General features: G+C 40.5%; 1 protein-coding gene across 1 annotated transcript in view; it reads right to left on the bottom strand.

The window, feature by feature from the left end:
- The window catches only part of LOC139761194 (KICSTOR complex protein SZT2-like), a 388469-nt gene that overhangs the window by 76018 nt on the left and 286256 nt on the right, over positions 1 to 26195 (bottom strand). Inside the window, exons 56-62 of the mRNA XM_071685224.1 lie at positions 18391 to 18529; positions 13874 to 14208; positions 12887 to 13066; positions 11418 to 11528; positions 9773 to 9923; positions 4395 to 4539; positions 2431 to 2530 (exon numbers count right to left, since the gene is read on the bottom strand). Of these exons, the coding sequence (XP_071541325.1) occupies positions 2431 to 2530; positions 4395 to 4539; positions 9773 to 9923; positions 11418 to 11528; positions 12887 to 13066; positions 13874 to 14208; positions 18391 to 18529 (1161 nt within the window). The remainder of the gene's footprint in view (positions 1 to 2430; positions 2531 to 4394; positions 4540 to 9772; positions 9924 to 11417; positions 11529 to 12886; positions 13067 to 13873; positions 14209 to 18390; positions 18530 to 26195) is intronic.

Here is a 26195-nt window from a genome sequence, read left to right as displayed (position 1 = left end):
TATATATATATATATAAGTTTTTATCGAGGATGTAAGGCATGTGTACGTGTAGGAAGAGAGGAAAGTGATTGGTTCTCAGTGAATGTAGGTTTGCGGCAGGGGTGTGTGATGTCTCCATGGTTGTTTAATTTGTTTATGGATGGGGTTGTTAGGGAGGTAAATGCAAGAGTTTTGGAGAGGGGGGCAAGTATGAAGTCTGTTGGGGATGAGAGAGCTTGGGAAGTGAGTCAGTTGTTGTTCGCTGATGATACAGCGCTGGTGGCGGATTCATGTGAGAAACTGCAGAAGCTGGTGACGGATTTGGTAAAGTGTTGTGGAAGAAGAAAGTTAAGAGTAAATGTCAATAAGAGCAAGGTTATTAGGTACAGTAGGGTTGAGGGTCAAGTCAATTGGGAGGTGAGTTTGAATGGTGAGAGGCTGGAGGAAGTGAAGTGTTTTAGATATCTGGGAGTGGATCTGTCAGCGGATGGAACCATGGAAGCGGAAGTGGATCATAGGGTGGGGGAGGGGGCGAAAATTTTGGGAGCCTTGAAAAATGTGTGGAAGTCGAGAACATTATCCCGGAAAGCAAAAATGGGTATGTTTGAAGGAATAGTAGTTCCAACAATGTTGTATGGTTGCGAGGCGTGGGCTATGGATAGAGTTGTGCGTAGGAGGATGGATGTGCTGGAAATGAGATGTTTGAGGACAATGTGTGGTGTGAGGTGGTTTGATCGAGTAAGTAACGTAAGGGTAAGAGAGATGTGTGGAAATAAAAAGAGCGTGGTTGAAGGAGCAGAAGAGGGTGTTTTGAAATGGTTTGGGCACATGGAGAGAATGAGTGAGGAAAGATTGACCAAGAGGATATATGTGTCGGAGGTGGAGGGAACGAGGAGAAGAGGGAGACCAAATTGGAGGTGGAAAGATGGAGTGAAAAGGATTTTGTGTGATCGGGGCCTGAACATGCAGGAGGGTGAAAGGAGGGCAAGGAATAGAGTGAATTGGAGCGATGTGGTATACAGGGGTTGACGTGCTGTCAGTGGATTGAATCAAGGCATGTGAAGCGTCTGGGGTAAACCATGGAAAGCTGTGTAGGTATGTATATTTGCGTGTGTGGACGTGTGTATGTACATGTGTATGGGGGGGGTTGGGCCATTTCTTTCGTCTGTTTCCTTGCGCTACCTCGCAAACGCGGGAGACAGCGACAAAGAATAAAAAAAAAAAAAAAAAAAAAAAAAAAATATATATATATATATATATATATATATATATATATATATATACAGGTGCATACATACACAGTGAATGTACGTTTGCGGTAGGGGTGTGTGATGTCTCCACGGTTGTTTAATATGTTTATGGATTGGGTTGTTAGGGAGGTGAATGCAAGAGTTTTGGAAAGAGGGGCAAGTATGCAGCCTGTTGTGGATGAGAGAGATTGGGAAGTGAGTCAGTTGTTGTTCGCTGATGATACAGCACTGGTGGCTGATTCATGTGAGAAACTGCAGAAGCTGGTGACTGAGTTTGGTAAAGTGTGTGAAAGAAGAAAGTTAAGAGTAAATGTGAATAAGAGCAAGGTTATGAGGTACAGTAGGGTTGAGGGTCAAGTCAATTGGGAGGTAAGTTTGAATGGAAAAAAACTGGAGGAAGTAAAGTGTTTTAGATATCTGGGAGTGGATCTGGCAGGGGATGGAACCATGGAAGCGGAAGTCAATCATAGGGTGGGGGAGGGGGCGAAAATTCTGGGAGCCTTGAAGAATGTTTGGAAGTCGAGAACATTATCTCAGAAAGCAAACATGGGTATGTTTGAAGGAATAGTGGTTCCAACAATGTTGTATGGTTGCGAGGCGTGGGCTATGGATAGAGTTGTGCGCAGGAGGGTGGATGTGCTGGAAATGAGATGTTTGAGGACAATATGTGGTGTGAGGTGGTTTGATCGAGTAAGTAATGTAAGGGTAAGAGAGATGTGTGGAAATAAAAAGAGTGTGGTTGAGAGAGCAGAAGAGGGTTTTGAAATGGTTTGGTCACATGGAGAGAATGAGTGAGGAAAGGTTGACCAAGAGGATATATGTGTCAGAGGTGGAGGGAACGAGGAGAAGTGGGAGACCAAATTGGAGGTGGAAAGATGGAGTGAAAAAGATTTTGAGTGATCGGGGCCTGAACATGCAGGAGGGTAAAAGGCGTGCAAGGAATAGAGTGAATTGGAACGATGTGGTATATCGGGGTCGACGTGCTGTCAATGGATTGAACCTGTACATTGAGATGTACAGGTATGTATTTTTGCATGTGTGGATGTGTATGTATATACATGTGTATGTGGGTGGGTTGGGCCATTCTTTCGTGTGTTTCCTTGCGCTACCTCATTAATGCGGGAGACAGCGACAAAGCAAAATGAAAAATAAAAAAAAAATATATACAGGTATGAAGAACATGAATGAATATCAACTCACTGGCTCTGGAGTCTTAATCCCAAAAGTTATCATCTTGTCTGCAGGCAAATGAGGATTGACAAGGCTATGGTCCCTGGCTGCAGCTACCTGCCAACGCCATCTGTAAAAGAGCAATTTAATTCTGAAATTACAACAACCATATTCTTTGAAACAATCATGTGAAATGTTGCTATTTTCCACTTAAACAGGTTGGCCTATAAAACTAACCCCATACACTAGCAGATCATCTATAAATCACCTACACCCATGCTAAAAATATACTCTCTTTCTCAGTTTCTTTTCATCTTGTGAAAATCTGTTGTTCTTCCTCTATTTCAAGTCCCTTATATGCATCTTCCCTCTTAATATTTCCCAACTGATTATATTCCAACTGCCTGTAAAAAATGTGATCAAAACATTCAAGCTATAAAAGGTGAACAATACAAAAAGAAAATCATGTTTTTCATATAAATTTTTCTACACAATTCTTTTCATGCATGAGCTGATAATTATTTAGATATTCAGAACCATAATGGCAAATATGGGTGGTACAGTAAAGCAGATGGAAGAGCTTGTGAGATGGGAAAACAAGCGAGGTGGAGATGCCGGTACTTATAGTAACATGGCAATGCTCATATTACATTTGATAAACATGTAGCATATTCCATTGTGTACATATTTCATCTACACAGTTCTATTCTATAGATTCTTATGTAACCCATGGACTATCAATAATTCACATATTCTGAAAAATAAGAATGATAAAGAGTGGCAGAAATGGAAACACTCTTTGATTGGTTTTTACCTACTTTTTTTATAATATCATTATTATACTTCGTCGCTGTCTCCTGTGTTAGCGAGGTAGCGCAAGGAAACAGACGAAAGAATGGCCCAACCCACCCACATACACATGTATATACATACACGTCCACACACGCACATATACATACCTATACATCTCAACTTATACATATATATACACACTCAGACATATACATATATACACATGTACATAATTCATACTGTCTGCCCTTATCCATTCCCGTCCACAAAAATAATATTTATGAAGATATCAAAACAATGATGCAAATGGGTAGCACACAACAGTAAATGTATGAGCAATCAAAAGAGGAAAGTAAAAGAGAAAGAGAAGCTACTGACCACAGCAAAACTAAAATTAACTAAGATAAATGATATGATGAATTCAATTTTTAATATCTTTTTCTCTAAAATTTTCTTCAGAATGGTCCTGCCTAACTCAGAAAAATAACAATGAAAATGCATTACAGCTACAGAACAGATGTAAGAAAATAACATCATTTCTTCACCTATTCCTAGCAATAGGGACTCACTTGGGACTGAGTGTGAACGAATGTGGCCTTTGTTGTCTTTTCCTAGCACTACCTAGTGCATGTGCGGGGGGAGGGGTTGGTTACTTCATGTGTGGCAGGGTGGCGACGGGAATTATTGAAGGCAGACAGTATGAATTATGTACATGTGTATATATATATATGTCTGTGTAGGTATATGTATACGTTGAAATGTATAGGTATGTATATGGGCATGTGTGGATGTGTATGTATATACATGTGTATGTGGGTGGGTTGGGCCATTCTTTTGTCTGTTTTCTTGCACTACCTCGCTAACGCGGGAGACAGCGACAAAGTATAATAGATGAAATAAATAGATACTCTTCTGTACTAATAGATTCATGTGATATAAAAATGAGCACTGAGACTTCCTGAGCATTGGGTTAGACACTGCTGTTGGGTTGAACAATCAAATGGGTCAAAATAGTCAATAAGTGAATCATTTCATGAAAACTGTGTATTCTCAGACTGAAAAAGAGGGTTTACATGACAGAGAGATTAAGAACAATTATCCAATACTCAAGAATAACCGTCAAAAATAGATTTCTGAGACTGTTCCATGTACAAATAATAGATTCTTCTTACAGAGGCACTGCATTACCACTTACAACATACCTTGGTAGAAAAAGAAGGGGTGTGTAACAGAAATGCACAATACGTGCATTTTGTTTATATAAAGCCAATATCTTGTCGTTGAATACTGGGCTAGAATGGCCATGTGTTTGGACCACAGTTTTTAGGAGCACTCTTCGCTGATTTTCTGAAAAAGTGAAAAAGAAGAGTATATGTAAAGTTGTTAGTTAAAGAAAAAGAGTGAGAGACTTGGAGGTGCAGCAGAGAAAGTGGCAGGTCAAAAGGGTGGTGCAGGATCTGAAAAGAGGACAAATGAGAGTTGGGGTGAGAGTGTATCAGCAAACTTTAGGCCAAATAAGAAAATGGCTTGGACAGAGGTTAAAAATGTGAGAACAAGAGAACTGGTGGAAGTACATGAGGAAGTGGTATTAGATAAGGATGTAGAGAAGAGGAGGTAGAGTGAGTACTTTTAGGAACCAATTAACGTGTCAAATGACAGGGTTGCAGATGTTGGGTGTTTTGATCAGGGAGTTTTTTTTCATACATATTTGCCATTTCCCTCATCAGTGAGGAAGCATTAAGAACAGAGGACTGAGCCTCAGAGGGAACATCCTCACTAATGCAATGTAAAAAAGTCATGGCAAGTGGTTAGGTGAAGAGAAAAGCTGTGATGCGATCCTTGCTGAAGATGATCAGTGGCAAAATGAAGTGATAGGGATTACAGTTGCCTGGTTAGTTAGTATTCCTAAAGTCAGGATTTTTAATGTATGTATGACTCGTGGTGAGGGACCTGAAAGCATATCTTATGCAACTCTATACAGACTTGGAGGACAAAAGTGAATGTTTAAATTTAAGAGGTATAAGTTTGGAGAGTATTGCAGTGGAACTTATTAAAAAAAGGGGCTGACTGTATTGTTGACTGGTTGGTAAGGTTATTTAATGTATGTATGACTCATGGTGAGGTGCCTGAGGATTGGCGGAATGCTTGCATAGTGCCATTGTACAAAGGCAAAGGGGATAAAAGTGAGTGCTCAAATTACAGAGGTATAAGTTTGTTGAGTATTCCTGGGAAATTATTTTTTTTTTTATTGTACTTTGTCGCTGTCTCCCGCGTTTGCGAGGTAGCGCAAGGAAACAGACGAAAGAAATGGCCCAACCCCCCCCCATACACATGTACACACACACGTCCACACACGCAAATATACATACCTACACAGCCCTCCATGGCTCACCCCACACGCTTCACATGCCCTGATTCAATCCACCGACAGCACGTCAACCCCGGTATACCACATCGCTCCAATTCACTCTATTCCTTGCCCTCCTTTCACCCTCCTGCATGTTCAGGCCCCAATCACACAAAATCTTTTTCACTCCATCTTTCCACCTCCAATTTGGTCTCCCACTTCTCCTCGTTCCCTCAACCTCCAACACATATATCCTCTTGGTCAATCTTTCCTCACTCATTCTCTCCATGTGCCCAAACCACTTCAAAACACCCTCTTCTGCTCTCTCAACCACGCTCTTTTTATTTCCACGCATCTCTCTTACCCTTACGTTACTCACTCGATCAAACCACCTCACACCACACATTGTCCTCAAACATCTCATTTCCAGCACATCCATCCTCCTGCGCACAACTCTATCCATAGCCCACGCCTCGCAACCATACAACATTGTTGGAACCACTATTCCTTCAAACATACCCATTTTTGCTTTCCGAGATAATGTTCTCGACTTCCACACATTCTTCAAGGCCCCCAGGATTTTCGCCCCCTCCCCCACCCTATGATCCACTTCCGCTTCCATGGTTCCATCCGCTGCCAGATCCACTCCCAGATATCTAAAACACTTCACTTCCTCCAGTTTTTCTCCATTCAAACTCACCTCCCAATTGACTTGACCCTCAACCCTACTGTACCTAATAACCTTGCTCTTATTCACATTTACTCTTAACTTTCTTCTTTCACACACTTTACCAAACTCAGTCACCAGCCTTCTGCAGTTTCTCACATGAATCAGCCACCAGCGCTGTATCATCAGCGAACAACAACTGACTCACTTCCCAAGCTCTCTCATCCCCAACAGACTTCATACTTGCCCCTCTTTCCAAAACTCTTGCATTTACCTCCCTAACAACCCCATCCATAAACAAATTAAACAACCATGGAGACATCACACACCCCTGCCGCAAACGTACATTCACTGAGAACCAATCACTTTCCTCTCTTCCTACACGTACACATGCCTTACATCCTCGATAAAAACTTTTCACTGCTTCTAACAACTTGCCTCCCACACCATATATTCTTAATACCTTCCACAGAGCATCTCTATCAACTCTATCATATGCCTTCTCCAGATCCATAAATGCTACATACAAATCCATTTGCTTTTCTAAGTATTTCTCACATACATTCTTCAAAGCAAACACCTGATCCACACATCCTCTACCACTTCTGAAACCACACTGCTCTTCCCCAATCTGATGCTCTGTACATGCCTTCACCCTCTCAATCAATACCCTCCCATATAATTTACCAGGAATACTCAACAAACTTATACCTCTGTAATTTGAGCACTCACTCTTATCCCCTTTGCCTTTGTACAATGGCACTATGCACGCATTCCGCCAATCCTCAGGCACCTCACCATGAGTCATACATACATTAAATAACCTTACCAACCAGTCAACAATACAGTCACCCCCTTTTTTAATAAATTCCACTGCAATACCATCCAAACCTGCTGCCTTGCCGGCTTTCATCTTCCGCAAAGCTTTCACTACCTCTTCTCTGTTTACCAAATCATTTTCCCTAACCCTCTCACTTTGCACACCACCTCGACCAAAACACCCTATATCTGCCACTCTATCATCAAACACATTCAACAAACCTTCAAAATACTCACTCCATCTCCTTCTCACATCACCACTATTTGTTATCACCTCCCCATTTGCGCCCTTCACTGAAGTTCCCATTTGCTCCCTTGTCTTACGCACTTTATTTACCTCCTTCCAGAACATCTTTTTATTCTCCCTAAAATTTAATGATACTCTCTCACCCCAACTCTCATTTGCCCTCTTTTTCACCTCTTGCACCTTTCTCTTGACCTCCTGTCTGTTTCTTTTATACATCTCCCACTCAATTGCATTTTTTTCCTGCAAAAATCGTCCAAATGCCTCTCTCTTCTCTTTCACTAATACTCTTACTTCTTCATCCCACCACTCACTACCCTTTCTAATCAACCACCTCCCACTCTTCTCATGCCACAAGCATCTTTTGCGCAATCCATCACTGATTCCCTAAATACATCCCATTCCTCCCCCACTCCCCTTACTTCCATTGTTCTCACCTTTTTCCATTCTGTACTCAGTCTCTCCTGGTACTTCCTCACACAGGTCTCCTTCCCAAGCTCACTTACTCTCACCACCCTCTTCACCCCAACATTCACTCTTCTTTTCTGAAAACCCATACAAATCTTCAAATTATATGGGAGGGTATTTTTTGAAAGGGTGAAGGCATGTACAGAGCATCAGCTTGGAAAAGAGCAGTGTGGTTTCAGAAGTGGTAGAGGGTGCATGGATCAGGTGTTTGCTTTGAAGAATGTATGTGAGAAATACTTAGAAAAGCATATGGATTTGCATGTAGCATTTATGGATCTGGAGAAGGCATGTGATAGAATTGATAGAGATGCTCTGTGGAAGGTATTAAAAATATATGGTGTGGGAGGCAAATTGTTAGAAGCAGTGAAATTTTTTTTTTAAAGGATGTAAGGCATGTGTATATGTAGGAAGAGAGGAAAGTGATTGGCTCTCAGTGAATGTTGGTTTGCGGCAAGGGTGTGTGATTTCTCCATAGTTGTTTAATTTGTTTATGGATGGGGTTGTTAGGGAGGTGAATGCAAGAGTTTTAGAAAGAGGGGCAAGTATGCAGTCTGTTGTGGATAAGAGAGCTTGGGAAGTGAGTCAGTTGTTGTTCATTGATGATACAGTGCTGGTGGCTGATTCGGGTGAGAAACTGCAAAAGCTGGTGACTGAGTTTGGTAAAGTGTGTGAAAGAAGAAAGCTGAGAGTAAATGTGAGTAAGAGCAAGGTTAGTGGGTACAGTAGGGTTGAAGGACAAGTCAATTGGGAGGTAAGTTTGAATGAAGAAAAACTGGAGGAAGCGAAGTGTTTCAGATATCTGGGAGTGGATATGGCAGTGGATGGAACCATGGAAGTGGAAGTGAATCATAGGGTGGGGGAAGGGGCGAAAGTTCTGGGAGCATTGAAAAATGTGTGAAAGTCAAGAATGTTATCTTGGAAAGCAAAAATGGGTATGTTTGAAGGAATAGTGGTTCCAACAATGTTATATGGTTGTGAGGCGTGCGCTATAGAAAGAGTTGTGCGGAGGAGGGTGGATGTGTTGGAAATGAGAGATATGTGGTAATAAAAAGTGTGGTTGAAAGAGCAGAAGAGGGTGTTTTAAAATGGTTTGGTCACATGGAGAGAATGAGTGAGGAAAGATTCACAAAGAGGATATATGTGTCAGAGGTGGAGGGAACGAGGAGAAGTGGGAGACCAAATTGGAGGTGGAAAGATGGAGTGAAAAAGATTTTGAGTGATCGGGGCCTGAACATGCAGGAGGGTGAAAGATGTGCATAGAATAGAGTGAATTGGAACAATGTGGTATACCGGGGTCAACATACTGTCAATGGATTGAACCAGGGCAAGTGAAGCGTCTGTGGTAAACCATGGAAAGTTCTGTGGGGCCTGGATGTGGAAAGGGAGTTGTGGTTTCGGTGCATTATACATGACAGCTAGAGACTGAGTGTGAATGAATGTGGCCTTTGTTGTCTTTTCCTAGCACTATCTTGTGCACATGCGGGGGGAGGGGGTTGTTATTTCATGTGTGGCGGGGTGGCGACGGGAATGAATAAGGGCAGACAGTATGAATTACGTACATGTGTATATATATGCATATGTCTGTGCGTGTATATATATATGTATATGTTGAGATGTATAGGTATGTATATGTGCGTATGTGGATGCGTACATATATACATGTGTATGTCGGTGGATTGGGCCATTCTTTCGTCTGTTTCCTTGCGTTACCTCACTAATGCGGGAGACAGTGACAAAGTATAATAAATGAAAAATAATAAAGTTTATTGAGTGTATCTGGTTAACTGTATGGGAGAGTGGTGAGCGAGAGGGTGGTGGCTTGCACAAAGCATCAGCCGGGAGGAACAAGGCGGCTTCAGAACAGCCTCATATCCACAACCAGGTCTCACAGACCTTCACATAGCTTCGCCTAATTTTTTCATATTCCCGGGACGACCATTAATGGCAATTTACTTATGATTCATTGGATGCAAATAATATCTAGCACATCAATGTCTTTAAAAATCAACACAAATAAAAGCAGAAATACAAATACCTTTTTGTAGAACGAGCCGTCTGATTTCTGTCATCTGAGTTCCGTGCCTGAGTTCCAAATCCTTCAGATTGCAATAATGAGAATTTTTCAGAGTTCTTGGAGGTCGGCTTTCTTTGTAGATATCAGTGAGGCCAGGCACTGACAACATTCCCTAGAGGGAAATAATTTTCTATGATTAATCTTGATTCAAAAAGAAAATGTTTCAGTAGTACTTCTGAAAATGAAGAGCCTTGGTTATTTTTTTGATAAAGCTATTAATGAATTACCTTTGAACGAATACCCCTTGAGCAATAACTCAAAGTGCACTATCTAATCTATCTATTCATCTATATCCCTGATGCCTACTCCCTCCAGGAACTACCATCAAAAGGAGTGGTCACAACAAAAGTCTCCAGTTACCATGTCTTTATATGCTTCCCTTGCATATCTTCCACTTTGTTTCTCCTCTAAGTGTATGCTACTGTTTAACTCCAGAAATCAGCATCCTTTGAATCTAGAGTTCTACTTCAAACAGAGTGGCCTAAGGCAAAACTGTCTGGAATGTATGAATGCAAACAATGTCTACACGGCCTTTAGGAGCCATGTGTATGTGGGTGGGTTGGGCCATTCCTTCGTCTTTTTCCTTGCGTTCGCTAACGCCTGAGATAGCGACAAAGCAAAATAGAAATAGAAATTTGTCCACCATGAAAAGACGAGTAAAGAGTACCCTAATCACTACCTTTTAGTTTTTAGCCCTGTTTGATAGTGTTAATGATGAAAGTTCTTTGAAGCTGCAAGGACTGAACAACCAGAGGACATAAAATGAAATTAACAAACTTATATTCTACAAAGAAACTTATCTTTTACAAGAGTATTCAATGAATGAGATAATATGATTGATAACACTGTTGATACTGAGAATTAATGATGGCTGGAATGTCCTAACCACAGACTTACTAAAGAAAATTTCTCATACTCATGAGACAGACTGCAGAGGGGAGAAACAAAGAAATATGTGGTGATGACAGTAACATCTACACAAATTATGTTCTACCTCCTAGTCTTACGCCTGGAGGGTAATTCAGCATGATGTGTCTTGTGAAGAGATTTGACACCCTCTCCCAACTCTTCCCAGAACTAACCCTTGATACTGTAGGAAGATATTCTATCAGTATGTATGAAAGTGAAGATATTTCCCATGCTCCAATATACACATGCCTGTGGAGATGTCAATGGCTTGAGTCAAAATGTAAGTTTTCGACTTGTTTTAGCTTCCATGCCCCTGATTTCCCTTTGTTGTCTTGTATGCAAACCAACCTAGACAGAATGGCTTGGAGCACAAAATTCCTTGGCTCCCTATCCTGCTAAAAAGAATCAACTATAATCTTAGTTACTTTTCTCACATTAATTTTTTCAATATACCTATATCATATAATGAATATCAAATCATTTTGGTAACAAATATTTCTATTTCTTTTTTCTATTCATAATGTGACACTTATTAGACTGCATGCAAGACATGTAAGAAAATAATCCCGGCGTTGTGGGTTTCAAAACTTGCAAAATAATGATGGCAACTCCTTACTGGTCTGAATGGGCAAGAACATCAAGTGAAAAAAATAACAACTAAAAACAACATGTATTAATGAACATAATGTAAACAAACCTGAGCTCTTCTGTTGCCTCTGTCTATGTTTACAGTTACATCTCTTCCTGGGGCCTGGAGTTTTATCAGTCCATCCACAAATGCTGGATTACCAACGTATGGATTGCTATCCTGTAGAAAAGGCAGAGAATTAATTTGTAAACTAGGACAACTTTTTCTCATATCAAATATATGATTGATTTTACTAAAAATTCTTAATTAGTACACAGGCTGGTCTCAGTCACTAGGAAGTAGAGAGTTCCCCTTATCTCAGTGATAATCTTCTCTTTAAAATTATTCTCAAAGGTGATCTACTAAATAATCTCAGTTTCCACACTGCTAATAATATGTAATTTTCCCTTAGTCCTACCCTTCTCTAATTTGCCCTCTTTACACACTTCATCCACATTCATTCGCATATATATAGGTTCATCAACAATAGAGCCAAATCAATGGCTAAGGATGTATGTGAGTGATGTTGTGCACACTGTATGTACCTGATCCTCTTTATCAAACAGGGACTGGAGTAATGAATACAGACAGAAACAGAGAGAAATATATGGAAAATGGGATTAGCTCAGTGGAATTTCATTTAACGGTCAACGTTTCAGGAATGTGTCTATTCTGCTTTGCATGGGATTGGAAAATCTAATCAGATTTTGACCTGATAATGACAAAGACCTGTCATAAGTCAAAGAGATGATAAATAATACTTATGCTCTAATGCTATCAGTATTTTGGTTACACAGACAAAGCAGCATGTAGAGAGGAACAAAGCAATGCATTCCTCTTGCTACACTCCTGAAGCAGTAAATAGAAATACACTCATAAAGCAAACCACTTAGTAGATAGTAGTTGGTAGGCAGCCACTGACCAAGGGGGTATATTATCAGTACTAACTGCCTGGGTATTGGAAGTGTTTGTGATGGTAGCACAGTGAGCCATCACTTCAGTGGTTCTCAAATTACATGCCTCTGACCCAGGTAGCTGCCTTTTCTTTCTGCCTCACCCACATGTGGACTGATGGCATTGTCTACAATAATACAATCTCTCCTTGTCACACATAACACTTGAGAACACTTACCTCACACAACCTAGTTTTTGTAACATTAGATTTTTCATGCAGTAAGCACTATGCGTTAGCCCTACCTTTTGGCAAAATGGTAGGAGGAATAGATAGAAGTAGTAGGTAATAACATTAGACAGAAGCACTAAGTAGAAGTAGTAAGTAGGTATATCACATGGAAGCATTAGGTAAAAGTAATAGGTTGGAGCATTAGGTAGAAGCAGTCGGTAGGAACATTAGGTAGGAGCCTCTGAAACCACTGTGCTACAGTTGCCCTCTGCCAGTGGCCAGTTAAGGGTAAGGCACTAAAGGATACAATGTGGCACTAAATTCACCCGTTATGGAGACTTTTGCCATGGCCATCCCCTTAAAGGAGTTCCTGTAGGGAACAAGCATCTGAGATATAGATAGATAGATGGCAAACCTCTTCTTTTTTCTTTGAGTCCTTCCATACAAATGGCTGGTTGTGATATAGCCCCATCTTCTGAAGAACAATGGTTGAAAGTAATCGATTTCGGGCAGTGGACCATTGACCTAAACGTGTCATAGCTGAATGCAGGTTGTCACACTGTTCCTTAGTCCAATTGTATGTGTGGATAACCAGCTGAAAATAAAATACCCAGATAAATACTTTAACATGAAAATAAATCTATATGAATAAGTAACACATGATTAAAAAATGAGCTTTGAAGAATGAAAAACTGTTTCTCCCAGTGATGATGCCCCATGAGCTGAGAAATCTTCTTGATCCCTTGAGGTCAGACTCCTTTAACCCCTTGCCTTCAGGTGAGGTTATAGACCTTCACCCTTTGCTAACCACCCATTCAGTAGCAGCAGCCTTGCTTCTGTGGGTCTGCCTTCTGCCAATCAGCAAAGCTCACCCAGCGATATCATCATCATCTCGTAGGCCAAATGTAGGATGCCTGGCCTCTTCATAAGTCTTAGAACAAGGACGTCAAGGGGGCTGGCTGGCTGGCTTCAGCAAGCTAGGCTGCTATTGCTGAATGGGTAGTACCAAAAGGTGAAGGGCTATAACCTCACCAGAGATCAAAGGGTTAGAGGATTCAGACTCCTAGGGATCAAGAGATTCTCCCAGCTTGAAGGACAGACTGACCCTGAAGGAAATTATTGAAATCTTTAAGGATAGGTATGAAACAAAGTACTGAACTATCAAAATATTCTAAATGTAAGGAACTAAGATTTCAAATAGAATTGGTCTACCTTATACAAGAGTCAGATGAAATCAAACAATATAAGAGATAAACTTAACATACACTTCATGACTTTGATAACAAATAGCTGAAGGTTCATATCTGTGATTGCTAATATCTGATGCTTAGGCTTACAAAATTATTCTGACTTCATCAGTAATGCTACTGGGATGAGTAAAAGAAAAAACTAAAACTCTTACCTCCAGTCCACAAAGTGTAGCTAAGAGGAACTTTTGGCGAGGAATGAAGAGCACATCTGAGGTTTCATATGACCAAAACGGTCCCATAGCACTTGACAAGCTTGTTGGTGTTGAAGGAACAGTTACAGGAGAGGAAATTGTGACAGCTGATGAAGTAACACTTCCGCCACTTGGAACAGAAGAGGTTGTTCCACTCTGAGGCACAGCGCAAGGAGTATTTATTGCACTAATGGCACTACTGTTATCTATTCGGGTGTAAGACGCTTCCCCACCACTTACACATCGGCCCCTGGGTGATATAACCAAAGGATGGTAGCGCTGACTGTTCTTGCTAGCTATTGAAAAAGAAAAAATCATTGTTAATCAAATGGTACAAATCCTGTGTATGAATAGTTACTTACAGTATTTGTAAAAATTCAGCAGTGTGTGGGGAAAGTGGTTCTCCTCATAGTGATCCATATGACGAACCAAATGAAATACTCAAATGATAATATTTATGGCCCTATTTGGTGCTGGTGTAACCTTAACAACAGGTAATCCAACTACACATGAGACTTGGATCAACATGAGAAAATTTTTTTTTTATTACACTCAATCGCTATTTCCCACATCAGTGAGGTAGCACCAGGAAAGAGAGAAAGAATGGCCCATCCACTCATATACACATATTTATAATTATTTAATCATACTTTGTCGCTGTCTCCCGTGTTAGCGAGGTAGCGCAAGGAAACAGATGAAAGAATGGCCCAACCCACCCACATACACATGTATATCCATAGGCGTCCACACAAGCACATATACATACCTATACATCTTAACGTATACATATATATACACAAAGAGACATATAGATATATACGCATGTACATAATTCATACTGTCTGCCCTTACTCATTCCCGTCGCCACCCCGCCACACATGAAATAACAAACTCCTCTCCCCGCATGGGTGAGAGGTAGCGCTAGGAAAAGACAACAAAGGCCACATTTGTTCACACTCAGTCTCTAGCTGTCATGTATAATGCACCGAAACCACAGCTCCCTATCCACATCCAGGCCCCACAAAACTTTCCATGGTTAACCCCAGCGCTTCACATGCCCTGCTTAATCCATTGACAGCATGTCGACCATGGTATACCACATCGTTCCAATTCACTCTATTCCTTGCACACCCATACATGCACATATATAGACATATACTATTATTTCATTTATTTTGCTTTGTCGCTGTCTCCCGCGTTAGCAAGGTAGCTCAAGGAAACAGACGAAAGAATGGCCCAACCCACCCACATACACATGTACATACATACAAGTCCACACATGCACATATACATACCTATACATCTCAACGTATACATATATATACACACACAGACATGTACATACATACACATGTACATAATTCATACTGTCAGCCTTTATTCATTCCCATCGCCACCTCGCCACAAATGAAATAACAACCCCCTCCCCCCTCATGTGCATGAGGTAGTGCTAGGAAAAGACAACAAAGGCCACATTCGCTCACACTCAGTCTCCTGCTGTCATGTAATAATGCACTGAAACCACAGCTCCCTTTCCACATCCAGGCCCCACAGAACTTTCTATGGTTTACCCCAGATGCTTCACATGCCCTCGTTCAATCCATTGACAGCACGTCAACCTCAGTATACCACATCGTTCCAATTCACTCTATTCCTTGCGCGCCTTTCACCCTCCTGTATGCTCAGGCCCCAATCACTGAAAATCTTTTTCACTCCATCTTTTCACCTCGTTCCCTCCACCTCTGACACATATATTCTCTTGGTCAATCTTTCCTCACTCATTCTCTCCATGTGACCAAACCATTTCAAAACACCCTCTTCTGCTCTCTCTACCACACTCTATTTATTAACACACATCTCTCTTACCCTTACATTACTTACTCGATCAAACCACCTCCCACATCATATTGTCCTCAAATATCTCATTTCCAGCACATCCACCCTCCTGCACACAACTCTATCCATAGCCCACACCTTGCAACCATATAACATTGTTCGAACCACTATTCCTTCAAACATACCCATTTTTGCTTTCCGAGATAATGTTCTCGACTTCCACACATTCTTCAATGCTCCCAGAACTTTCGCCCCCTCCCCCACCCTATGATTCACTTCCGCTTCCATGGTTCCATCCGCTGCCAAATCCACTCCCAGATATCTAAAACACTTCACTTCCTCCAGTTTTTCTCCATTCAAACTTACCTCCCAGTTGACTTGTCCCTCAACCCTACTGTACCTAATAACCTTGCTCTTATTCACATTTACTCTCAGCATTCTTCTTTCACACACTTTACCAAACTCAGTCACCAGCTTCTGCAGTTTCTCACACGAATCAGCCACCAGCGCTGTATCATCAGCGAACAACAATTGACTCACTTCCCAAGCTCTATCATCCACAACAGACTGCATACTTGCCCCTCTTTCCAAAACTCTTGTATTCACCTCCCTAACAACCCCATCCATAAACAAATTAAACAAACATGGAGACATCACACACCCCTGCCGCAAACCTACATTCACTGAGAACCAATCACTTTCCTCTCTTCCTACACGTACACATGCCTTACATCCTCGATAAAAACTTTTCACTGCTTCTAACAACTTGCCTCCCACACCATATATTCTTAATACCTTCCACAAAGCATCTCTATCAACTCTATCATATGCCTTCTCCAGATCCATAAATGCTACATACAAATCCATTTGCTTTTCTAAGTATTTCTCACATACATACTTCAAAGCAAACACCTGATCCACACATCCTCTACCACTTCTGAAACCACACTGCTCTTCCCCAATCTGATGCTCTGTACATGCCTTCACCCTCTCAATCAATACCCTCCCATATAATTTACCAGGAATACTTAACAAACTTATACCTCTGTAATTTGAGCACTCACTCTTATCCCCTTTGTCTTTGTACAATGGCACTATGCAAGCATTCCGCCAATCCTCAGGCACCTCACCATGAGTCATACATACATTAAATAACCTTACCAACCAGTCAACAATACAGTCACCCCCTTTTTTAATAAATTCCACTGCGATACCATCCAAACCTGCTGCCTTGCTTCCTTTCATCTTCCGCAAAGCTTTTACTACCTCTTCTCTGTTTACCAAATCATTTTCCCTAACCCTCTCACTTTGCACACCACCTTGACCAAAACACCCTATATCTGCCACTCTATCATCAAACACATTCAACAAACCTTCAAAATACTCACTCCATCTCCTTCTCACATCACCACTACTTGTTATCACCTCCCTATTTGCCCCCTTCACTGAAGTTCCCATTTGCTCCCTTGTCTTATGCACTTTATTTACCTCCTTCCAAAACATCTTTTCATTCTCCTTAAAATTTAATGATACTCTGTCACCCCAACTCTCATTTGCCCTCTTTTTCACCTCTTGCACCTTTCTCTTGACCTCCTGCCTCTTTCTTTTATACACCTCCTACCCATTTGCATTTTTTCCCTGCAACAATCGTCCAAATGCCTCTCTCTTCTCTTTCACTAATAATCTTACTTCTTCATCCCACCACTCACTACCCTTTCTAATCAAACCACCTCCCACGCTTCTCATGCCAAAAGCATCTTTTGCGCAAGCCATCACTGCTTCCCTAAATACATCCCATTCTTCCCCCACTCCTCTTACCTCCTTTGTTCTCACCTTTTTCCATTCTGTACTCAGTCTCTCATGGTACTTCTCACCCAAGTCTCCTTCCCAAGCTCACTCTCTTCACCCCAACATTCTCTCTTCTTTTCTGAAAACCCCTACAAATCTTCACCTTTGCCTCCACAAGATAATGATCAGACATCCCTCAAGTTGCACCTCTCAGCACATTAACATCCAAAAGTCTCTCTTTCGCGCGCCTATCAATTAACACGTAATCCAATAATGCTCTCTGGCCATCTCTCCTACTTACATACGTATACTTATGTATATCTCGCTCTTTAAACCAGGTATTCCCAATCACCAGTCCTTTTTCAGCACATAAATCCACAAGCTCTTCACCATTTCCATTTACAACACTGAACACCCCATGTATACCAATTATTCCCTCATCACTCACCTTTGCATTCAAATCACCCATCACTATAACCCGGTCTTGTGCATCAAACCCACTAACACACTCATTCAAAACAGACATATACATATATACATACTTATGTACATATTCATACTTGCTAGCCTTCATCCATTCCCAGTGAAACAATCATAAATGCATAAATTCTACAAAAGTGTTCTATAAAACTTCTTGTACAAAAAAGCTGATTCATCATCAATGACAGGTTTCATCTTCATGTAGAATATGAACTGAGTCATGAAAATCCAGTTAGGTTTAGGAAGTGCATTTCAAGAGGCTCTGTTACTGTGTACTTATAATGAGATGATCAGTAAATGGGCACTAACTGTAAAGATGAAATGAGTTTTATCATGTATGATAACTAAATATAAAGGAAGAATGGATAGCTTACATGTAATCATACTTATGTAGTAATCATTGAAATTTTCCTCAAACAGAGTAGCCCACCACTGCTGGTTGTTACGACCAATGATGATGAAGTTGTTATGAACATATCCCCCTTTAGGATCAAACTTAACAACTTGTGGTATCTGCAACAAAGGATAGTACATAAAAAAAATTCTGGATGTGCATTACGTATCTTATCTGGTAACTGAAAACTCATTTTTACATAAAAAATAATTTTGGGTTATTACAAATAATTCAACCAATCCTCCTGCTGTCATGTTCAAGTACATCTCTAGATACTGAAAAATTCTAAAGCTTTTGTCAAACCAAGGTTCTATGCATACATGGTAAACAGATGCACAAACTGTGACAGTTAACCAAAACATATCAGCAGCATCTTGAAAACATTTATTCTTGAGTGGATCCACAACCTTGCTAGAGAAAGCAGTCAGTAAAGCCCCAATGATGATAGTTTTTGCATACCACAGCAGGTGACACTCTTTAGATATTTGCAAAGTAATTCATCCAAGACAGAATGTAGATCCTTTGACTGTGAATGCTGAATGTCTTACAAGATACTGCAGTCTCATCTTTATGTTCAAATCACCCATACACATTATCTATTCAACTACAATTCTTCTATTTCTTATAATTTCAGACCAAGTTCAATCTCCTCCTAAAATATATTCTACTCCAGGTGGAAGTTCATACTCTTTCTTCTTGGCACTTTTCTTGCAGGTCCATATAGCAGCCTGTCTTTCAACACATTCCACTACCATAACTAAATGCAGTATCTTAACTAAATGTTTTATCTTACACTACCCTAACTAAATGCACTATCTTACATTTTCTATTTACATATTTACCTATCTATATCTCTGATGTCCATTCCCTTAAGGAACTTCCTTCAAGGAGGTGACCACGGCAAAAGAGTCTCCATTAATATCTGTTCTGACAAGCCTCCTTTGCATACACCATTCCATAGACTCTTCAACCATTTTACTCCCTCCAGTACTCTTCAACTCTGTTTCTCCATGACAAAGTGGTCATCCTCCTCTCACAATACCTTCTTTAATCATACTATCATACACTCTCCTTGTAAACTCCGTCCCGCATTCTTTCTCCCTGCCAAAATCACCACAAAGTATTGTTTCACCCACTTTATTGCTCCATGACTCAATCCCTTTGCATTCCCTGCCACACTAAATCTCTCTTACATTATCATAACTAAATGCACTATATCATAAAATATTGTAACTAAATGTACTACTTTACACTATCTAAACCAAATGTACTCACTTTACTTAACGAAAAGTAGTCATAAACTATTTTTATTTTTATTTTTTTTATTATACTTTGTCGCTGTCTCCCACGTTTGCGAGGTAGCGCAAGGAAACAGACGAAAGAAATGGCCCAACCCCCCCCCATACACATGTATATACATACGTCCACACACGCAAATATACACACCTACACAGCTTTCCATGGTTTACCCCAGACGCTTCACATGCCTTGATTCAATCCACTGACAGCACGTCAACCCCGGTATACCACATCGCTCCAATTCACTCTATTCCTTGCCCTCCTTTCACCCTCCTGCATGTTCAGGCCCCGATCACACAAAATCTTTTTCACTCCATCTTTCCACCTCCAATTTGGTCTCCCTCTTCTCCTCGTTCCCTCCACCTCCGACACATATATCCTCTTGGTCAATCTTTCCTCACTCATTCTCTCCATGTGCCCAAACCACTTCAAAACACCCTCTTCTGCTCTCTCAACCACGCTCTTTTTATTTCCACACATCTCTCTTACCCTTACGTTACTCACTCGATCAAACCACCTCACACCACACATTGTCCTCAAACATCTCATTTCCAGCACATCCATCCTCCTGCGCACAACTCTATCCATAGCCCATGCCTCGCAACCATACAACATTGTTGGAACCACTATTCCTTCAAACATACCCATTTTTGCTTTCCGAGATAATGTTCTCGACTTCCACACATTCTTGAAGGCCCCCAGAATTTTCGCCCCCTCCCCCACCCTATGATCCACTTCCGCTTCCATGGTTCCATCTGCTGCCAAATCCACTCCCAGATATCTAAAACACTTCACTTCCTCCAGTTTTTCTCCATTCAAACTCACCTCCCAATTGACTTGACCCTCAACCCTACTGTACCTAATAACCTTGCTCTTATTCACATTTACTCTTAACTTTCTTCTTCCACACACTTTACCAAACTCAGTCACCAGCTTCTGCAGTTTCTCACATGAATCAGCCACCAGTGCTGTATCATCAGCGAACAACAACTGACTCACTTCCCAAGCTCTCTCATCCCCAACAGACTTCATACTTGCCCCTCTTTCCAAAACTCTTGCATTTACCTCCCTAACAACCCCATCCATAAACAAATTAAACAACCATGGAGACATCACACACCCCTGCCGCAAACCTACATTCACTGAGAACCAATCACTTTCCTCTCTTCCTACACGTACACATGCCTTACATCCTCGATAAAAACTTTTCACTGCTTGTAACAACTTGCCTCCCACACCATGTATTCTTAATACCTTCCACAGAGCATCTCTATCAACTCTATCATATGCCTTCTCCAGATCCATAAATGCTACATACAGATCCATTTGCTTTTCTAAGTATTTCTCAAATACATTCTTCAAAGCAAACACCTGATCCACACATCCTCTACCACTTCTGAAACCACACTGCTCTTCCCCAATCTGATGCTCTGTACATGCCTTCACCCTCTCAATCAATACCCTCCCATATAATTTACCAGGAATACTCAACAAACTTATACCTCTGTAATTTGAGCACTCACTCTTATCCCCTTTGCCTTTGTACAATGGCACTATGCACGCATAGTGCCATAGTCATAAACTATCATCACTAAATGTACTATCGTACACTACCATAACTAATGTAGTAACTCATAATATCATTACTAAATGTACTCTCTTACACTATCATAACTAAATGTAGTATCTTACACTATCATAACTAAATATACCATCTTACACTATTATGAATAAATGTACTACTTTAAATTATCTTAATGTATATACTTTACTATCATAGCTAAATATACTGTCTTACATCATCATAAGTAAATACACTACCTTATATCAAAAATAAATGCATTATCTCTAAACTGTAGCTTTACTCCCTCCAATCAGTCTTTTAATTCAACACACCAAACAGTATGGCCAACCACTACACCTATATACACCTACTATAAAGATCTCATAAACGAAAGCAAAGTATCCTTCTCTTACTCTGATTTCAGCTTTAAATGAACCATTCAATCCAAAGAGACCTTTCACACAATATCAACCTGAACTCCCTATTCCATATAATCTTAACACATTTGGCTTGTGATTATCGTCTTCCATATCAGTAATAGTTGCATCCATTTTTGCTTCCTTTCTCAACTTTATTTCACATCAAAGTTTCAGTGAAGACCAGAAAACAACACAACATACAATTATAAAGCATCCCAGCTCATCTCATACTCAACCAGCTGTGATCTCCAACCTCTTAACCAATATTCAGCCATTTATGTTCCCTTCAATCTTTAGCAAGGAAATACATACCCTACAGTCTTTTATAACACTCTCATTTCTGAACAAACACCAAAGGCAACCACTTCACTTTTATGCATGCCAAAACCTCATGCAAAAATCTTTTAGCATTGTTTCAAATTATGTGATTAGTCTTGAATATTTGCAAGTACGAAAAACAGATTACCAAAAGAAATGTTGAAGGAAGAGTCAACAAGTGCCATCCTAAACTAAACAGGAAAAAAAGGACATATGTGGTAATTAATGACTGAAAGTACATTTATATTCATTATTCACACTATTTCCTTCATACACCGTTCACTCAATCCCAACAAAGCTAAGACTTTTACACTAACTACCCAAGACTTTACCTCTTGGACATTCCAAATCATTCTTCCCCTTTCCCCTTTAACAAAGTTTCATTCAGAGCCAAAGCATGCAGGTTCCTCTCCCTAAACACAATACTTATCTCGCCCTTCTCATCCTGGTTACATCAAACATCCAAGCCTACGAATTTGAGAAGCACTCCTTGCTTAGCTCCTTCTTCTGCTCCCAGGAAAGGAGGGTTTTCAGCTTCCTACTCTTGATCCTAATAGCTGCTTCTTACATATTGCAAAAGATACATGGATACTATTCTTAATCTCCTCTTCTCCCCATATGAAGGACCACAAAGAACACAACATTGGTGTCATTTCCACACATACACTTACCAGCCATCAGCAACAATAAAATCTGAATACAAAAGACTTATGGTCAAAGAAGGACACCTTACTGTGTAAATAAAAGTAAATAAATAAATACATAAATAAACTGAATAAATCACCAACCTTGCTTGGTTCCACCAACTTGTAAACAGGCACTTCTCCCTCAGTTGTGGTTTCTTCAAATATCTTTGTGGACGTATCACTGGAATGCTGTGACACCCACTTCTGTAGTTCAGAAATGAAAATGGGTACTGCATGTCTGTAAAGGAACCATAAAATAAAAAGTTGAGTGTATGCAGATTCTGTATTTGTGAATATATATATGTAAAAACAAAAGGCAGTGTTTATAACCTTAAAGGAAACTCAAATAAAAATACATGGATTTCAAATTAGTTTATCAAGAATGAGAGTTGGATGGATGTGTGTGTGTGTGTGTGTGTGTGTGTGTGTGTGTGTGTGTGTGTGTGTGTGTGTGTGTGTGTGTGGTGGTGGTGGTGGTGGTGGTGGTGGTGGTGGTGGGGGGGGGGGTTTAAGGAAGAAATAAAACTCATAATACTGTAACCAACCAGTTAATGTTTTTAAATAAAGTAGATGAAGTGTTAGGAACATGGAGGAGATGGAAGGAAGGAGTGAAGAAGCTGTAAGATATGTATTAGGGCCTGGATTCTCAGAATGGTAAGAGGCAAGCACAGGATAAAATGAACTGGACTGACGTGGTATACAGGGGGTGAGATGGTGTCAATATGCAAACCAGTAATGAAGCAGTCAAAGGAAACCATGGATTAGTCTGTGTGGTTTGGCTGTGGATGGCAGGCTCTGATTTTGGAGCATTATGCATGATAGCTTAAAAAAGAATGAGTGAAAATGATCCATTTGTCTGTCTGTTCCTGATGCTACCTCACTAAGGTGGCAGAAGCAGAAGTGTATAAAATCAATAATCTATTCAATATATGAAGTAAGACCAACATGTTATACAACTTAAACTAGGACCACCCTGCAGGGAATGCGTGGGAAGTATTCTTCCTCCCCTATCCCTAGGGATAATATATATATATATATATATATATATATATATATATATATATATATATATATATATATATATATATTTTTTTTTTTTTTTTTTCATACTATTCGCCATTTCCCGCGATAGCGAGGTAGCGTTAAGAACAGAGGACTGGGCCTTTTTTGGAATATCCTCACCTGGCCCCCTCTGTTCCTTCTTTTGGAAAATTATAAAAAAAAAAAAGAGAGAGGGGAGGATTTCCAGCCCCCCGCTCCCTCCCCTTTTAGTCGCCTTCTACGACACGCAGGGAATACGTGGGATGTATTCTTAATCCCCTATCCCCATATATATATATATATATATATCTTTCTTTCTTTCTTTCTTTCATACTATTCGCCATTTCCCGCGTCAGCGAGGTAGCGTTAAGAACAGAGGACTGGGCCTCTGAGGAAACATCCTCATCCAGCCCCCTTCTCTGTTCCTTCCTTTGGAAAAAAAAAAGAGGGGAGGATTTCCAGCCCCCCGCTCCCTTCCCTTTCAGTCGCCTTCTACGACACGCAGGGAATACGTGGGAAGTATTCTTTCTCCCCTATCCCCAGGGAATAATTTTTTTTTATTGCTTTGTCGCTGTCTCCCGCGTTTGCGAGGTAGCGCAAGGAAACAGACGAAAGAAATGGCCCAACCCACCCCCGTACACATGTATATACATACATCCACACACTCAAATATACATACCTACACAGCTTTCCATGGTTTACCCCAGACGCTTCACATGCCTTGATTCAATCCACTGACAGCACGTCAACCCCGGTATACCACATGGATCCAATTCACTTTATTCCTTGCCCTCCTTTCACCCTCCTGCATGTTCAGGACCCGATCACACAAAATCTTTTTCACTCCATCTTTCCACCTCCAATTTGGTCGCCCTCTTCTCCTCGTTCCCTCCACCTCCGACACATATATCCTCTTGGTCAATCTTTCCTCACTCATTCTCTCCATATGCCCAAACCATTTCAAAACACCCTCTTCTGCTCTCTCAACCACGCTCTTTTTATTTCCACACATCTCTCTTACCCTTACGTTACTTACTTGATCAAACCACCTCACACCACACATTGTCCTCAAACATCTCATTTCCAGCACATCCATCCTCCTGCGCACAACTCTATCCATAGCCCACGCCTCGCAACCATACAACATTGTTGGAACCACTATTCCTTCAAACATACCCATTTTTGCTTTCCGAGATAATGTTCTCGACTTCCACACATTCTTCAAGGCTCCCAGAACTTTCGCCCCCTCCCCCACCCTATGATCCACTTCCGCTTCCATGGTTCCATCCGCTGCCAGATCCACTCCCAGATATCTAAAACACTTCACTTCCTCCAGTTTTTCTCCATTCAAACTCACCTCCCAATTGACTTGACCCTCAACCCTACTGTACCTAATAACCTTGCTCTTATTCACATTTACTCTTAACTTTCTTCTTTCACACACTTTACCAAACTCAGTCACCAGCTTCTGCAGTTTCTCACATGAATCAGCCACCAGTGCTGTATCATCAGCGAACAACAACTGACTCACTTCCAAGCTCTCTCATCCCCAACAGACTTCATACTTGCCCCTCTTTCCAAAACTCTTGCATTTACCTCCCTAACAACCCCATCCATAAACAAATTAAACAACCATGGAGACATCACACACCCCTGCCGCAAACCTACATTCACTGAGAACCAATCACTTTCCTCTCTTCCTACACGTACACATGCCTTACATCCTCGATAAAAACTTTTCACTGCTTGTAACAACTTGCCTCCCACACCATGTATTCTTAATACCTTCCACAGAGCATCTCTATCAACTCTATCATATGCCTTCTCCAGATCCATAAATGCTACATACAGATCCATTTGCTTTTCTAAGTATTTCTCAATACATTCTTCAAAGCAAACACCTGATCCACACATCCTCTACCACTTCTGAAACCACACTGCTCTTCCCCAATCTGATGCTCTGTACATGCCTTCACCCTCTCAATCAATACCCTCCCATATAATTTCCCAGAATACTCAACAAACTTATACCTCTGTAATTTGAGCACTCACTCTTATCCCTTTGCCTTTGTACAATGGCACTATGCACGCATAGTGCCATAGTCATAAACTATCATCACTAAATGTACTATCGTACACTACCATAACTAATGTAGTAACTCATAATATCATTACTAAATGTACTCTCTTACACTATCATAACTAAATGTAGTATCTTACACTATCATAACTAAATATACCATCTTACACTATTATGAATAAATGTACTACTTTAAATTATCTTAATGTATATACTTTACTATCATAGCTAAATATACTGTCTTACATCATCATAAGTAAATACACTACCTTATATCAAAAATAAATGCATTATCTCTAAACTGTAGCTTTACTCCCTCCAATCAGTCTTTTAATTCAACACACCAAACAGTATGGCCAACCACTACACCTATATACA

This window comes from Panulirus ornatus, chromosome 39, assembly GCF_036320965.1.
Source record: "Panulirus ornatus isolate Po-2019 chromosome 39, ASM3632096v1, whole genome shotgun sequence".
Lineage (NCBI taxonomy): Eukaryota > Metazoa > Arthropoda > Malacostraca > Decapoda > Palinuridae > Panulirus > Panulirus ornatus.
Note: the sequence above shows the minus strand (reverse complement) of the source record. Positions and strands in the feature narration are given on the sequence as shown.